The 17,629-nt window shown below is 33.0% G+C and overlaps 1 protein-coding gene across 6 annotated transcripts; it reads right to left on the reverse strand.

Annotated features, from left to right (window-relative positions):
- Positions 1–867: 867 nt before the first annotated feature.
- On the reverse strand, positions 868–15,818 carry LOC144851847 (RNA-binding protein 25-like). Of its 6 annotated transcripts, none has more exons than XR_013614232.1 (20): positions 15,682–15,818; positions 14,973–15,089; positions 14,166–14,221; positions 12,996–13,070; positions 12,383–12,469; positions 12,080–12,229; positions 11,871–11,945; positions 11,601–11,736; positions 10,902–10,951; positions 10,564–10,647; positions 7,910–8,139; positions 7,354–7,483; positions 7,044–7,207; positions 6,512–6,782; positions 5,834–5,872; positions 5,109–5,247; positions 4,288–4,565; positions 3,615–3,761; positions 1,136–1,953; positions 868–1,035 (listed from the first exon to the last, which is right to left on the reverse strand). XR_013614232.1 is itself a non-coding variant. In XM_078709492.1 (19 exons), exons 2-19 carry the CDS (start codon positions 15,070–15,072, stop codon positions 1,861–1,863), a joined length of 2,301 nt encoding a protein of 766 aa, XP_078565618.1. In that variant the 5' UTR covers positions 15,073–15,089; positions 15,682–15,818; the 3' UTR covers positions 868–1,860. The 6 variants fall into 6 exon arrangements, 4 of the variants coding, with proteins under 4 accessions (XP_078565618.1, XP_078565619.1, XP_078565617.1 ...); XR_013614231.1 differs by having other exon boundaries at positions 868–1,010; positions 1,061–1,953; XM_078709492.1 differs by having other exon boundaries at positions 868–1,953; positions 12,383–12,474; positions 13,004–13,070.
- Positions 15,819–17,629: the final 1,811 nt, after the last annotated feature.

The following is a 17,629-nucleotide window of genomic DNA, read 5'->3' on the forward strand; positions in this document are numbered from 1 at the left end:
TAGCTATTCAAAGCAGGTCCTAGGCTTACATTAGAATTACAAGAAAACATGTTCAATTCAACCTATTCGCACTAGGATACAACGCAATGACGTATAACGTAAGTTGACCATTGAAGATCGACTGGTTATCCGAATTGTTGCGTGTGAGTTGGTCAAATTACTTGTGCTGCGCGTAAGTCCTCGCATTGTGTGCGAGCAAGTCCTCGCGTTCTGTACTCGAGAACTAAGTTTTCTAACGTGCAAAGGGCGTTTTTAAAATGCTTTTGAATTCTTCATACATTTTGACGAGACATGGCATAGCCTGTGACTTGATTCGGTTTTGGTATTTTTCCTTATACGCTCGACAATTCACTTATTCCGTCACGATAGTACTACTTAAATATTCAAACAATCGGGATGATCTTAATTGCTATATCATCTCATTTTAATTTGTGTATTAGCAAATCTCTTTATGTGTAATATTTTTGTCGACTCTCCGGGATTCTAGTGTTGGCATGAGAGCAAGCAACATTTTTTTTTTCTTTTTAGTTTTATAGTCGTTTTATTCTAACCTAAAGCACAAGGAAATCTTGCCTTGAGTGAAAAGTTTAAAATTAAAACTATTTCGAATTTGTTAGTATATATATAAATAGTTTTTTTTTTAAATTTCATTTTTTTATTCATTTTATTTTAACCTAAACAAGGCCATATACATGGCTGCAGTCGCGTGCTCAAATTTGAGTTAGTGTTTACCGACCGACCGACCTCTGTAGAGTCGCGAAAGAGGTAACCGAAATATAGCCTCCGGGCCAACGGCAAAATTATTTGAAATACAAAGAAAAGATTGGAACAGAGAACAACAATAGAATTAAATGATAACACTCAATATTTATAACCTACAAGTTCACTAATTTATTCATTTGAACGTAACAAATTGTGTTACAATTATAAAAACGATATACAGTATGCTTGTTAACATCGTAATCTGCATAAACAAACATGCCACCTTAGGGTGTATGCTTAGAAGCCACCTCAAGGTGTACGCTTAGAAGCCACCTCAGGGTGTATGCTTAGAAGTTACCTCAGGGTGTACGCTTAGAAGCCACCTTGGGGTGTACGCTTAGAAGCCACCTTGGGGTGTATTGTTAGAAGCTACCTCAGGGTGTATGCTAACAAGTCTAATCAAAACTTGTCATGAATATCTCAATACTTGACATATACAAGTCAAACAAAGATGTCACATACATAAAGCATTAGTGCCAACTTGATGACAACATAATAAATGGCAAAATATTTCATTGTATATGACAAATTTAATTTCTTTCCCTCGTCAATGTAACTTCCAAAATGGTGGTGTTTGTCTCTCGGCATTCCAATATATATATACAGGCTGTAGTTCAACTTTAAAAGAAGAATGTGGAAGCCGAGGGGATGTACCATCGCGAAACACACTGGAGTACAATGTCCATAAAAAGAAAGGGGTGTTGGGGTGGGGTTGTATGTAAAGGCCAATTTACACAGACAAGTGGTAACGGTAAGTGAAAAACTATGTAGCTTGTCCCACATAGAATCTGTATTTATCCTGAGTCAGCCCGTCCACTCCGCGTTTTGTGTAAATGGTCATAAGAAATAACATAGATTCTATATTTTTAATACTGTTACGGCTCATCTGTGTAAATTGGCCTTTAGTGTACCAACAAAAAACATATAATGTAGTACCGTTAAAAAAAAAAGAAGTTTGTCAATCAGTGTTCTGATGCTCACAACATCATACTGCAGTAGCAATCTCATGGGGTTTATCTTCCTGACAAAACTTACGTTACGACCTAAATATTTGACACCCAAAAGTATTGTAGGTCACATGATAGAAATAAAATACTGCTACTTAACGAGTCCTTGCTTCTTGGCCTCTACTTCATAGATTAAAACACGCCACATCTTGACAACAAACACTTCGGCTTCTTCGTCCAATACCTATAAGATAATATTTATTGGTCCATCATAAAACTGTTGGAAATTCGTTTTCCAAATGGCGTACACATACAAAAATACATATAAAAATGACAAAAATATAAATATATAAAAATAAAACTTAGAAATGTACGTAAAAATAGGCGAACTTGAATATTATTCAATAAAACTTTTTTTTAAAATACTGTATATATATATATTACTATTAATTATTACTGTATATTAAAATTAACATTATCTAATTGCACACTGATTATATAATCTTATTGAGTTCATTACAAAAGAAAAATTATGTCTATTATGTTTTGAACGGGGAGCTCGTAACTTAAGACCAGAACGCATAAATATATATTGACTATGTAGTGGGCTATATATATTGACTATGTTAAATGAACAACTGTTACAAAATAATGTTTGTTTACCGCTTTGAGATTATTCTTATCTCATACTAGTATATTAATTATTCAAATATTGGCATATACATGTACCTGTGTATGCATGTTGAATAGTGAAGTTGGTTGAAAAAATACAATTCTTTTTTATTGTACCGTTAAATTTAAATTACATTTGATGACTTGCAAATTGCCAAGCTCAAATTTATCATATGACCTATATTATACCCGATAAAATATCTTCGGGCAAGATGGGTAATTTCTATAGAGATATTATTAAACTACTAGAGGGTAAACTTAGCTAAGTGATGCTCAACAGGCTACAATGGAGATGTAGTGATGCATGTCTAACTACATGACTTCAAATCGGTGTATCTGATTGTAGTTATATTCAATGGTTGTCTCTCTTAAAGATGTATTGTCCCCAAAAACATGAAAAATGAAGATTATTTAAATCAGACTTTGAATATGTTATTTTGTAGTTTTAATCAAGTTAATCACTTCCATAGAAAAAAAAACGAAAAAAAAAATATTTTCACTTATAAAATGACAAAATAAATGGTTAAATTCAACCAAAAATCCATTGGCTGGCAGCCAATTTGACCATTTTTTGCTTTAAATTACATTTTTCTCAGGTAAATACATTTTTTTTCGATCCAATTTTTGGTCAAAGTGGATAACTATTATGTTACATTAAAATGGAATATTCAACAAAAATTTTGTTCTGAATTATTTTTTCAGGGGGACAATACATCTTTAAATGGTTTTCGAGCTGTAATTGTGTTGACAATCTATTTCTTAAGCTCTGTCTACACTACCATTTATTTTGTACTACAGTAGAATCACTATAAAAGAGACACTTGGATAGGGGTACCCGTTTACGCGGGAAGTACCGGTATGGTGTTCCCTAAATAGGGGTGTCAGATGGAAGGGATTCTGCTGTAATTTTTCTTTTCAATTTTTGTTTTCTTTCTTTTTTTCGTATTTATATGGTGCTGGATTCTTTTGTAATTTCACAAACTTGTGTAAAAACAATCAATGTTGATTGAACGAGTTGTACTGCACATCAGTCTCGTGAATAAATAAAGTTTATATATAAATCAAAATTTATGTGACAAACAAATGCGATGTTCCCATATACTGTATGGACATGATGATTTCATATCACTACCATATATGGGGACACCACACTTTTTTTGTCAGTTTGATAGTGTAGACAGAGCTTTATAACAAGTCTATGGAATTGTACACGCAATAAACAAATACACCAACCATTGTGATATCCTGTAATATACTGGATGCAGGACTGTGAGCTAATAACTTTGTACATATAAATTCTGTTAACGTTGGTTCCTCTTCTCCAATGTATTCCACAATTTTTTTGTTAATCCAAGGTTTGATTCTTCGCTCCATCAGTGACTGAAATTAAGAAAATTAATTATATTTCAATACAAAGTTGGATAAAATAAATTCCAAGAGATTAATTTGTAAGAGAAAAAATTTCTGAGAGGTAAATGTCTGAGATTTTAATTTCCAATAGATTAATTTGTGCTTAGTGTAAGCTAAAATTTTTACTACATTTTTAGAATATAGTGGACACTATTAATACAAGACTTATTTAAAAGCCAGCATATCTCCCAAAACTACACAACTTTTCTGGTGGTACAAGAGGTTCCAAATTCTTTTTGTACCATTAAAAACATGCTCTAAATACCTGAAAAATATCAGGCAAGCCGAAGAGGGAGAGTTGACTGTATTGGTAATTTATTATTATGCTTGGTTCCCACTAGAGACGCAACACAAGGACGTAACGCAACGTAATTAATTTGACACAAGCGATGGATTATTTGAATTGTCGCTTGTCATTGGTCAACACACTTGCGTTGTCTTTACGTCCTTGCATTACGTCCTAGTGGGAACCACGCTTTATCACCCAAAAGCTTACCTCGTCTACAATTGCCCAATCAACTTTATAACCAAACAATTCATCTTTTGATGTTGGGATTCTATCAATTATCGTTTTAATCACTTTCTTTTTATCCTCTGATGATGACATGTTCTTTGTCATCTCAACTGCTTTCTTCTCTTCTTCTGTGTATTCAATTGGAATGAGTTTACGTCGTTTGCGGGATGAATCCGATCCATCTTCATCATCCTGGTTGAACACTTCAACTAAAGACATTTTCTTGTTTTTCTTTCCCTGAGATGGACTACTAGCCCCTACTAAGAGAATACAAAAATTAATTTTAGATGGGCTACTAGCCCCAACTCAGAGTAAAAAAATTAAATTTTAGAAGGGCTACAAATAGCCCCATATTAACAGTAATACTAGCATAGGATTAATCATTGGCATAGTAATACAAGACGAGAAAGCAGTTAGCCTTTAGAAGGGCTACTACTAGCCCATAATAACACAAACACTAGTCCTAAGACAAATCATTTAGCATAGTAAAGAGTGCAGTTACCCATACGTTTTGTGCTATTTCATGCATACATGAATATGGGCAGTGGCGTAACCCAGAGCTGCACATGGGGTGCCAAAATGTCTGCAAATGTACTGGGACAGCAGTCTTAAACTACCTTTGAAAAGGTAACCTTCTTAACAATATAAGCAAGTAAAAAAGAAATCAGACAAGCCATACTAATAAACAATTCTGATGGGACTGATGAGGAGCCTATTCATTACAATCTACAGTATGCTGTCATTTAGGCTCCTCCACTTTATTCAAGTTATTAGGAAAGTGATATAAATGAAATGATTCTTACCCAACTTAAGACCTCCAAATCCAATCTTAGATTGTGCCGGAAGAGGTTCGGAATCTTCAGCTCCTGATGAGGCCGTGTCTTGTTCCATCTTTAATGGTGAGGCACTTTCAGGGGTTGCTGAGTCCCCATTATCTGCACTCTAAAATAAATTATTTCTTTGTTAAACTAGTTTGAGAAAAAAAGTGCCATGTGCCCAAATATGGTAGCAATATGACATCATCATTTTTATATATAGAACCATCACATTTTTTTCAGCTTAAGTTTAGTTCAGTTGCAAAACAATTATTAAAAAACAAAAACTATAACAAAAATTAAAAACTTCTTATTTCATCAAATATGTTATTAAAGATTAAAATAAATAAACCACTCCTAGTAATAATAAAGACTTTGATAAATTACTGTATATATCTCTTCAAATACTGTTATCATTATAAAAAGTTATAACTAGTGGAATAGGAAATATCAACATAGAACTCAAAAAAGTTAATGACAGACCATCGAACCACCAAACGATTATGATGATGATATTAAAATGTCTTAGTGATGACAACAATAATGATGAAAATATAAATAGTATAATGATCATTAGGATTTAGATTATAGTGATATAAAATAATGGAATTAACCACAATGAAAAAAAAAGAGATTAATTTAGAACAGGGTGTATTTTACAATGCCAAAAGTAAATTTCCAAATGGACAATTAATTTTAATCTGCGACATTACTTTTGCACTTGTTGTTAAAATCTGTTCTTGGACTTCAGTCTGAAATAAAAGAATGAATTTTAACAAACTGAGGAAAAGATTTTAAAATTTCTTCTCAAAACCCTTATATTTTATAAGTAGGTACTTAGCAGGCCCATGATTTGTTTATTTCTAGTAGGGTACCTTTTTGGCAACCTTAATTGTTATGGGTAGTGTATGTTTTACTTAAGCAATAATGCGACAACCGACAGTTTGAATAATCTATTGCCTGTTATTGCACTTACATCTTTGTGAATAGCATGTCATATAATATTTTATAACATGGGTTCATAAAAAAACACCACTTCTATCTCTTGTCACTTGCTACACGACTGTTTTGCTAGGCCTAGACTAGCTATAGGCTTGACCCTAAGGCTAGGCTGTGATTTGGTCGCCGAACAGTGGTGCTTGCCGTTGTAGGCCTAGCTTCTTTCTAGGCTGGGCCTAGGTGTATTCACCCAAAATGGTAAAAGTGAAAATAGTTCATGGACCCATGTTATAAATAAATAATGCACAAGTCTAAATTCCTACGTTAGTGGAGATGCGGCGCACTCTCGGGTATTTACAATGTTGTAAATAAATGTTGTTGTCGCCGCATCTCCACTAACACACAAATTTATACTTGTGCATCATTTGTATAGTATAGCAATGATGTGTTACCTGTACTGGCGCAAATGCTGGTTTCATCCGAACCTGTTTGCTGTCCTCTGCTGCTGAATGTGGAGACATCACCACCATATGCAACTGCTTCGTTTTATGAGCATCTCGTTCCTTCTCTAATCGCTCTATCTCCTCATCGACATCTTCACGTCCTTCTTCTAGTAATTTCCGTTTTATCTCCTCAATCTCTTCCCGTTCTCGCTTGCGATCCTTTATGTCCAAGTCCATTTCTTTTTCTCTTTCTTTCTTCCTTCGTTCTAAAGCACTTCCTCTGTGGAAAGAAAAATATTAACAAATAACACTCATATTAAACTAGACAACATAACAAATCATTAAAATGCCAGTTTCATAGAAAAACAATGATAATAACTAATAACACACGTATTTCAATAAATTAGACAACAAAGCGAACTAATAAAATGCCAGTCCTCGAAAACAATGGGCACTCCTAACACCTATCTTAGCTCCAATGATAAAGTAAGTCTTTCCCAATCAAAGTTTGCAATCTCTTTTATAAATGCTGATAACTTACCTGTAGTATTTTGGATCATCTCTTTCATCATCGTAATCCTCCAAAAACTCTTTTAGTCGTTTAGCTTCTTTCTCTTGTTCAATCCTCTCATCAGCGTGGATCTCTTTTAGTTTTTCGTTGTCTCTTTTCTTCTTCCTTTCTCGTGATAGCCACTCCTTTACACGCTAAAAGACAGACAATTCAGTCGTTCAAAATTGTTACAACCATTGTGATGTCATAATTGATGATGTCATAAATGATTATGTCATAAATGATTGTGTCATAATTGATGATGTCATAATTGATGATGTCATAATTTAAAGTATCTTACCTCTTGATAAGCATCTTCCTTTTCTCGTAATTTCCTCTCTAACTTTCTTCGTTCATATTCCTCTTCTTCGTCAAAATCCCTCTCCTTTTCTCGTTCCCTCTCCCGGTCTCGCTCGCGCTCTCTGTCTCTCCTAAAAATAATGAAAGATATATAAATTTATCTTAATTATAATAATTTCTATTATTTTATATTCATGTTACAGCAAAAATTATCTACTGATATCCACCATCTTTTTTTCACCTTCTATGGAGTCACCAGACATGTTATTACATTAGGTTAAACTACCTAACTACTGAAAAAAAGTCTTCCTGGTTATTATAGCAGAATTTTGCCAAATTTTGTATTTGAGGGAAATTCAAGTTTTTGGTCTTGATTTCTATTACAAATATTTTATTTATGTACAATTAACCAGTTATTATATTTAAAATTCATGCCTGTACCTGAGCTTTAAAAGTATGACTATTACCACACTAACAATTGATCGTGTTTAAACAGTAACAGAACTTTTGCAAAAGGGTTATCAGTTTGCTTCACTTTAATCAGCTTGATTATTTACCTTGCATCACGTTCATCCCTGCTGCGTCCTCTCATCTCTCTTTCTCGTTCACGTTCTAACTCCCTCTCTCGTTCTCGCTTTCTTTCTTTTTCTTTTTTCTCCCTCTCCCGTTCTCTTTCACGGTCCTTTTCTCGATCTCTTTCACGTTGCCGTTCTCTTTCTTTCTCTCGCTCCTTTCTTTCTCGTCTTTCTTTTTCTTTATCCTTGTTTTCTTCTTTATCTCTGTCAGCCTGAAAAATTATTGGGATGAAAAAATATCCAATATGTTAGTAAGACAGTCATTATCAATTTAAACTTTTTTCCTGAAACAGTAAATAGTTTATAGGATGGGTATTGTGCATCATATGTACATTGCAATTGGAAAGAAATTGAAAGACTTGCATTTTAGATACTGTAGATATAACAGAATATAGCTCACTGAAACAAAACTTTATTACAGTTAAATTTTCATTCTTAAGATCAGCTCGAGATTGATCAGAAATGCAAGCCAAATATAAAAACATAATTATTTGACAATTAATTTTTAAATAATTTCATATTTAAAGAAAATGATGCAATATTTTCTGCACCTCGTCAATCATTCTATAACATCAAACCCCAATGGGTTTGATTGACAATGAATGTAATTAAGTATGATTGTCATTGACATAATCTCTTCCCTAGTAAATAAGTAAAAATATTGTTGATAATATATGCACAAATAAATTATCTATATAGCATCACACTGTCATACACAATCAATACTTGTATCGAGAACCGTCATCAACCACTTGACCTTTGACCGTCCACGCATACGGAGAGGTTCCATACTTGTCGTAGAACATGCATAATGCATAGGCATGTTACTAATTACAACCAGTATAAAATCACTGTTTATAAATAATGAAAATGTTATCATCGCTGTGAAAGAAAGGGGCTGTTGTTATGCTGTTGAGTAAAAATGTCATTAAGGCTATGAAGAAAATGTGTTATTCATAATATTGCGAATAAGAATCAATATAGTCAAAGATAAAATTTAACATCAAGAACATCAAAGAAAATATGTATATTGCTATGTTCAGAGTAAAGGCATCAAATTATAATTGGACGTTGGTAACTATCATATTCATAATCAATTTTATAATTAATATAACAGCATCAACATTTTAATTCTAATTACAAATGTGCATACAAGATCTAAACAGATGTAAGATATGATGAATAACTTTTTAAATACATAATTTGAGAAAGTCTACACTAAACAGAATGAGCATGCATCGTAAAACCAACATGCTTCAAATTTGTCATTTTCTAAACCCTTTAATAAACCTAATGATTTAAATGATTTTATGATTAAAATTGTTATACTGTCATACTATTTATATTATCACTAAGTTCAGCATTAAGCTTACTGGTAGATACGAGTTTCAAACTAAATAATGTGATTGTAAGATCATTTACTTTTACAATTAATAATGAAATAAAGCTGTATAAATTAACTGATAATTATAATGGATCAGGGGTAAACATCTTTATTAATAGTTAATAAATAATAATGTTTGCATTTATCTTTTTATTGTTCTTTCATTTGCACAAATACTTAACATAATGTTACTAAGTACTGTAAATGGAATACCTTAAAGAACATTAAGTCTATGATATCTGGCAAAACTATTCTTTATCTTCTTCAGCTTTCTATCCATTATGAATTCCTTGATGGCAACTTTTGCAATTCCTTGACGAATGCTATGGAAGTGAATTTGTTAATACTTAACTACAAATAATTAAATAATCTTACCTTGTATTAAAATTCAAGTCCACCATTTTCTAAATGTTTACTAACTATTGTTGGGGTTTAAGTCTCAAATTAAGAAGCATAACATATTTATTTAAGTTAAAAGCCAGGAATGCAGAGGTAAAGAGAATTAAATATTTAAAAATAAATGAAAATATAAAAAAATAAGAATTGCCATGGTGTATGCAGGAGGGGTTGTTGGAAGGGGTGAATTGAAGGGTTAATAAATCACACATACCTTAAAATTCCTGCCTCAAGGATAATTTCTTAAATTTTTTAACTTACCAAAGCACAATATGTAATGGTTGACTGACGGGACTACAATGAATTTCCAACGGCATTATGGGTAGCCACAGGATGTTATGGCGTCCTCTGGTGTTCGCAATTGTAACACCTAGCATTTTATACACACGAGTACAAGGCGTATTAAAATTTGCTCGAAATGAAGTTGACAACATCGCAAACACACACAGACGCACCAAAAGAAACACAGCTACTTAACCAGAGCAATTAAAATATGACTCAACTATAATGACTTCTATTAGAAAGTTGTAGGGCATAATAAGGTTCATAATAATGAGTTTAATTTGGACATTTTTTAAGGGCGATTAGAGTATACAAATTCACCTTAAATTCCGAGTCATTTACAATTTTAGGGGGACACTAGAAGTATGACAATTATGGGTAATTGTAAAGCATGCTTGCGGTGGAATCATATTTATTAATTTTGATGTTTTAAAGATTTGCAAAACAAACATGATGTAATGCATTGAGAGGGTTAGGAAATATTGTAAAGAATTAGAATGTTTATACGACCACCTAAAGGGAGAATAAAACAAAATTTAATATTTAAAATGAATAGAAGTATTAGTTGACTTACTTTGTAGGTATCGCGAAATCTGTCTATTTCTCGAAAGATCAGATTTTTTTTATCTTCCTCCAACTCCATGTCATCTACGCTTTCCTACAAAGAAAATAATGACAATGATATCATTATCTTTATTTTGTGAGATAGAAAGGCACAAACGCCTGTTAAGATCAACTGATTCTACTACCTAACTTCTGAATATCAACAAGGACAGTCTTTCTTCAGTTTGTGGGCTTGCAGCTCATTGTGGACGCCTGACTTGAATCAAGCGTTCCTGACCTAAAAAACATTGGTAATCCATAACATTAAGAACAGACTTTAGCAACAAATTACTCATTCATTTCACTTACTTCTCTCCTATCTTCTCTTGGTTTTTTCTTTTTATCATTATCTTTATCATCTGAAAAATTAGAATTAGTATAAGTTAAGTTTTAGAATTGTATTAAACATTTAATAGATACAAATGTTTTGAACAATGTACTTAATGTTTTGAACAATGTACTTAATGTTTGAGCAATGCACTTAATGTTTGAGCAATGCACTTATGTTTGAGCAACACACTACTGTTTGAGCAATGCACTTAATGTTTGAGCAATGCACTTATGTTTGAGCAATGCACTTATGTTTGAGCAATGCACTTATGTTTGAGCAACGCACTACTGTTTGAGCAATGCACTTAATGTTTAAGCAATGCACTTAATGTTTGAGCAATGCACTTAATGATTGAGCAATGCACTCATGTTTGAGCAACATTCATGTTTGAGCAATGCACTCATGTTTGAGCAATGCACTTAATATTTGAGCAATGCACTCATGTTTAAGCAATGTACTCAGTGTTTGAGCAACGCACTTAATGTTTGAGCAATACACTTAATGTTTGAGCAATGCACTCAATGTTTGAGCAATACACTTAATGTTTGAGTAATACACTACTGTTTGAGCAATGTACTTAGTGTTTGAGCAATGCACTTAATGTTTGAGCAATACACTACTGTTTGAGCAATGTACTTAATGTTTGAGCAATGCACTTAATGTTTGAGAATACACACCTTGTCTGTTTAGGGCCTGATGGTGGTCTTGCAGGATGATATTGATCTGTTCTTCAATTGCTTTATCTACTTTCTTAGCTTGTTCGTCTAGTCCATCTTCATTTATTATACCTTCCTCTTCTTCGGTCTCACCATCCTATAGGGAATTGAGCAATTGTTAAAATTATTCTACAGTGCAGACAAATTATCAAACACAAACATTCCTAGAACATTTTAATCTTGTGCAAAATATTGATGCATTATTTTGTTTTATATTTTAACAAATTATACCTCTGTGTCTCCAGTTTTCTTCTTGCTAGCTAAATATTCGTCAAGTAATGTTCTTGTTTTCGGATCAACTTTGACCTGGTAAAGAAATATAATTAATATACAATCATAACATTAACATTCTTTATTTATACAAAAATTTTTTACTCTTATCATTAGAATAATTTAAAAGCACAAGTTCCTGGCAATAAAATAATAAACTTTGTCCTTACAACTAAGTTTTTCTCGGCAAGTTTGAGGTCGTGTAGTACACGTATGGCACGCAAGCCAGACTCGGGGTCAGCATATTCACAGAATCCAAAGGCTTGCAACTTTCCCGACGCCCCTTGAACACGCTTCCAATTCAAAACAATTCCACATTTCTAAAATTAAACAAAAAAAATACACAGTAATAGCACAGAAACTACTCTCAGTTCACTTACTATCTATAGTAACTAAATAGCTCACTATCTGGCAATTTATTTAAATATAAAGATGTGTTGAGAGAGAGTAAATGTTTCATTTAGATCTTTTACCTGTAATAGTTGTTTAATCATTCCATCTGGAGCTTTTTCGGATATATTTCCTACAAAAACTGTAATCTTCTGTTTTGGTTTCTGGTCCTGATGTAAAAATAATGGTTACAAATAAAATAATGGTTACAAATAATGTAATTGTTAAATACAATGTTTTGTAAATAAATAAAATATCATGAAAAACGATAAAACATGTAACAAAATTTAACAAATTCTAATCCACCCCGTGATAAACTGAAAATTAATTAAATTAGAAACAAAAAGATGAAGATATCTGCGACAGGGCCGTAACCAGGTTTGGTAACGGGGTGGATCGTTTAAATTGTATAGTGGAATTTTTTTTTCTCTACATGGAAATTACTCTATTTTTGGTGGGAATTGTTTTTTAAAAAAAATTGACATCGGCCTAGCTTATACCCGAGGTGGGATTATACCCGGGGAACTATGGTAGTAGTTTTTTTTAATTATATTCTGGCTGTTTTACTTTATCGTTTTGATTTAGCTTTTCGCCTTTTTTTGTATCTCCATTGAGATCCTGTCACTGATACCCACAGCATTGTCATTTTTTCAGTATTTTGCCTTTGGATTTATAATATAATACAATGTTACATACAGCTGAAGTAGCGGTAGTTGTAGCAGGATGTGGCATCACTGGTCTTTGTGGCATACCTTGCATCATACCTGGATGCTAAACACATAAACAAGTTATTCACATTTATGTAGTTGTATGTTCAGCTAACAGAAAGATTATTTTATTATATCTATTCAAGATTCAATTTATTGTCACATAATTATAACATACATTCAAGTCCCGTCACATGTCAGGATTTTTTCTAAGGACAAAATTACAACATTACAATTACAATCCACTCCCAAAGACTTGTAATAAGACTTTGTTTATGTAGAGCATCTTGTGTATATGTTTGTCTTGTGAACCTCTGAGGGTCTCTAATGATCAGCAATTGCTGGATGGATCACCCTCATTAAATATGGTAAAAAAAAAAAATACATGATATTTGTTTTCCTGAGCTTAGAAACATAATATAAAAACGTAACACCTTAACTAATTATCTTGAAAAATGTACATTATATAGATGACAAGCATATGGGAAAAAAGAGTCTCTAAAACAGTTGGTTTTAACTTTGCATTGCCAAATTCTACAGTACCACCAGATCTATTAAAACTTACAATACTATTTAGTGGATGAGTCACATCTTTAATTATCCATTCTAATTTATTAAGAGCTTTTTATCACAAAGATTACATATACTTTCAATTTCCACGCCAAATATTTTACATCATACAGCCTGTATATACTGTACTTTTCTAGATAGGCCTCACATCTTGCTAGGCCTGTTAGAGCTAGCCTGGCCTAGATTAGTCTAGGCAAGGCCTAGCTAGTGACCACCTCCTGCATGCTGTACAATAAAGTAGGCAAACACGGCAGCCTTTTTAGCTACAATCTATGTATTTGGGGGTCAATTTAAGGTTAACTTGGATTTGACGAATCCTATGTTTTACGTACGCCTTTTGGTCCCATACCGTACGTAAAATGAAGGTTCTACTGTAATAAGTACTTCGAATCTTGATAGTGGTAGTAGTAAATGCGTATGTTATGGTGGCATTGGCTTTTAAGCTTGTTTTTAGTCCTCCTCTTCAGCTTCAAGTCTACACTTAAGTCTGAACTCATTAGATACCTGCAGCTACAAGTCTGCACAATAACAATTAAGCATCATCTACTATACTTCAGTGTCGACATGAAATACAATCTTAATGACTTACCATTCCCCTTTGCATCATCCCCACTGTCATCATCCTCATTGGTCCAACTGGTTGACCTTGAAAATAAAAATAAAATGATTAGGTTGAAACATCTAAGTCTATGTACATATACATTATATATTATATGACCCGAATACTCATCATTTACTTACAAAATGTGCGAGAATTATACTTTTTTAAAGCTGTACTTAAATTATGTATTCTGCTTATTAAGTCAATTTAATTATCAATATATTAAAGATGTATTGTCCCTTTGACTAATTCCAAAAAAATAAAAAATAACAGATTTTGAAAAAAGGTGGGTCATTTTGAAGTATCATAATAGTTATTAACTATCACCAAAAATTTGTCGAAAAAAAAATCATTTAACTGAAATACAGACGTTTTTTTGTTAAAAATTTTCGATCAAAACATATCCCATAATGAAACGCGCTTGTTTGGCTACTCTGTATGCATAATCATAAAACTTCCTCACGATCTGTGTGAAAATACCTTCTCAACCGTGACGAGTTGTAAACAATCCTAATTAGCATGCATAATGCGTACTCATGGTTTGAAATCTTTGTTTACTTTTGCTCGCGACGATTTTCCAGACGAAATGTAATCAAACTAATTTACCTGTTAATTATGTAAACTTGTTGCTTTTGGCTTGAATTTTCGACTTAAAGTGAATAACTTTAATATTACTTTGATATGGCCAATTTAAATTTAGAATATTTTTACCTTCATTTTTTTGTGTTTCAAGGGACAATACATCTTTAAATAATCCCAATTAAATTATCTGTTTTTACAGCATCTGCAACTTACCTGGCATTCGGGGGTAGGCCCCAAATGCTGCTCTTGGTTGGATACCTGGTGGCATTGGAGGCACATGATGAACAGGCCTTCCAGGCGGAGGAAACGACATACTGTAATGAGTTCAACCTAAAATAATATAGGCCTAATATTAGTGAAAAAAATTGTATAAAGTTAATAGCCAATGTACTAGAGTAGAGGAGATACCGTAGTAGGTTATAATAGGCCTAGAGATCTCGGCCTAGTCTATAGGTCTAGTTTTGCATTGGTTGATCAGATAAGATAATCTCTGCTTTAAAAAAAAAATTGTCATAATATTAAATAACATATATAACAATTAACATGGCAGGCCCAATTCCTAGAAAAGTCCTAATTAGTAAACTAAATAAAGTAAAGAATGGATACGGTCAGTCGTTTCGCATGTAGGCCTAGGCCACTGGATGTCTAGAGGCTAGGTCCTATGCCTACCTAGGAAGAACAGTCATTAATCAGGCGCAGGCCCAATAAGCCGACTTTCTCTCTTTCCCGCCTCGAGCTGCTCTAGGCATAGCCTAGGCTATCTAGGCCGGCTAGTAGTAGGCCCCAGCCAGCCAGGCCTATTATTTTATACTACCAGTCCAGTGTTAGCTAGTAGGCTAGCCCTGCTCTCTAGGCCTAGAGTTTATTAGAGGAGCTAGTTATCCTAGTACACGTTAGACTATTTGATCGTGATAACAATTACCTAGATAGTTTTAGAAACGTATTTCTCACGAAATAGAGTTTTATTTCGCCGCAGCCACGCTCTTCTTCCTTCTCTTTTTTTCTCGTCGTCGTACGCGTCGTTGTTTGAAACAACAGAAATGGAAATCGTTCACGCACGACCTCTGCCGGCTGGGGGCGCAATTTATGAACAAAGATAGTGTAGTACACTATCTTTGATATTAATTAGGAATACATTGCTCCTCAAAATTGCGCATTATTAATATTAGCCAGTTTTTGGCATACTTCTATAGTATTATTTTCTTTCTTGGTCGCCTATGAAATTAAGATTATACAAAAATAGGTTATAATAAATAATGTTGATAATAATTGACGCGTTCTTAATTTCACGTTGTATATGTTTTAATTGCTTTTTTAGATTATCTATGGATTATTAAATATAATATCTGGTTAAATATACATAAACCAATTTATGTAACAGAAATCAAGACGAAATATGAATTTTCCTTAAAATGGCCAAATACAAAATTTGGCAAAATTCTGCTGCTAAAGCCAGACAGACTTTTTTTCAGTAATACACCATAGCCGGTGGGTTGCAGTGGATAGTTTGTACCATAGCACGAAAACACGTCTGAAGATGAATAAAAACACCAGAAACGTAAAATTCAAGTAATATCACCTATATCTAGTCTAGTAATATTTTTTACCACGCCGTTTATAAAAAAAATGTAAAAAAGAATAGGGATTTTACTGTGTAATTTGAAATACATAGACATTTACAGCAATCATTCTAAAAGTCCCCTTAACAGTTTGAAAATGTAATCTCGAAAAGAAGCCCATCTCGAAAAAAGCCAATCCAAGGGTCCTAAAAATCGAGGGTTTACGGTATTAATTGTCTTTCTCGTCGACTAGTGACAACAATTCGTTTAAAATTCATATTATTATAGTTGCTATAACTACAAATGGTAAACACTATTTATGAATGTGTTCGCGTTTTTTTGTGAATAATGGCTATAATCTATTTTTAAAAGGATGAAGGTCACACGATCGATATGAACGGTGTATTTTATTCTAAATAGATGTATAAATGGAGAATGAATTGTTTAGTACGTATTAAATACATGGAATTTGTCATAATTTTAAAGTGTTTATAGCCTATTAATAATGATTTATTGTTGTGTACAACTATAAAGGGTAAATTACAAATGGTTTAGGCCCCATGCTACCTTAATTTAAGCATAAATTAACAACTTAATCTCTGGCATAGAAACGACACCTTGACGACATGCAAATACACCGTAAATCTTCTAATAGTAACCTCTTTCTAATAGTAACCCACCTTATAAGTCAATCTATAATAATAACCCACTACTCTAATATTAACCCATGGGGGTTACTATTAGAGTAAAAAAACTTGATGCAGCCGTATTTTGAAAATAAGGAGATAATGCATGTTAATTTTGAGATTGTTTTTGAGTTTATAAAATAAAGTTAGAGTTCAAACAAATGTGTTTATTCGTACATGTCTGTGAAGTTGGTTACTAGTTCCTAGTTCCTAGTTCCTTATTCAAATTCAATTAAAGGGACATTCACAAATATTAAAAAAAAAACAGATTTTAATACGTAATAACTGTCTAATTGAGTTGATATTGCACCAACATGTTAGCCTTGACCTCCTCTACTTCTTCCGGTCAAAGTTTAATAACATTTTATGCATTTACGCCCTCTACGGCGAATAAGTAACTAGCTTTTACGAACGTTATAACACTTGACCTGCTTAATTTTTTCAAAATATTTTGGTATGAATCGATCACCCTTGACCTACTCTACCATTTGCCACTCCAGTTCCGCGAACTTTTTTGCGTCTACGCCCTCTACGGCGAATAAGTAACTGGCTTTACGAACGTTATAACACTTGACCTACTTAATGTTTTCAAAATATTTTGGTATGGATCGATCACCCTTGACCT

This window comes from Antedon bifida, chromosome 9, assembly GCF_963402885.1.
Source record: "Antedon bifida chromosome 9, ecAntBifi1.1, whole genome shotgun sequence".
Classification (NCBI taxonomy): domain Eukaryota; kingdom Metazoa; phylum Echinodermata; class Crinoidea; order Comatulida; family Antedonidae; genus Antedon; species Antedon bifida.

Bases quoted from the DNA above. Each gene is read 5' to 3' on its own strand.
- LOC144851847 (XM_078709491.1), bottom strand. From the start codon at position 15,072: ATGTCGTTTCCTCCGCCTGGAAGGCCTGTTCATCATGTGCCTCCAATG. The intron at 13,071-14,165 runs GTAAGTCATTAA...TTATGTGTTTAG, and splicing joins GGATGATGCAAAGGGGAATG to CATCCAGGTATGATGCAAGG. The intron at 10,952-11,600 runs GTGTGTATTCTC...CTAATTTTTCAG, and splicing joins TCAGGCCCTAAACAGACAAG to ATGATAAAGATAATGATAAA.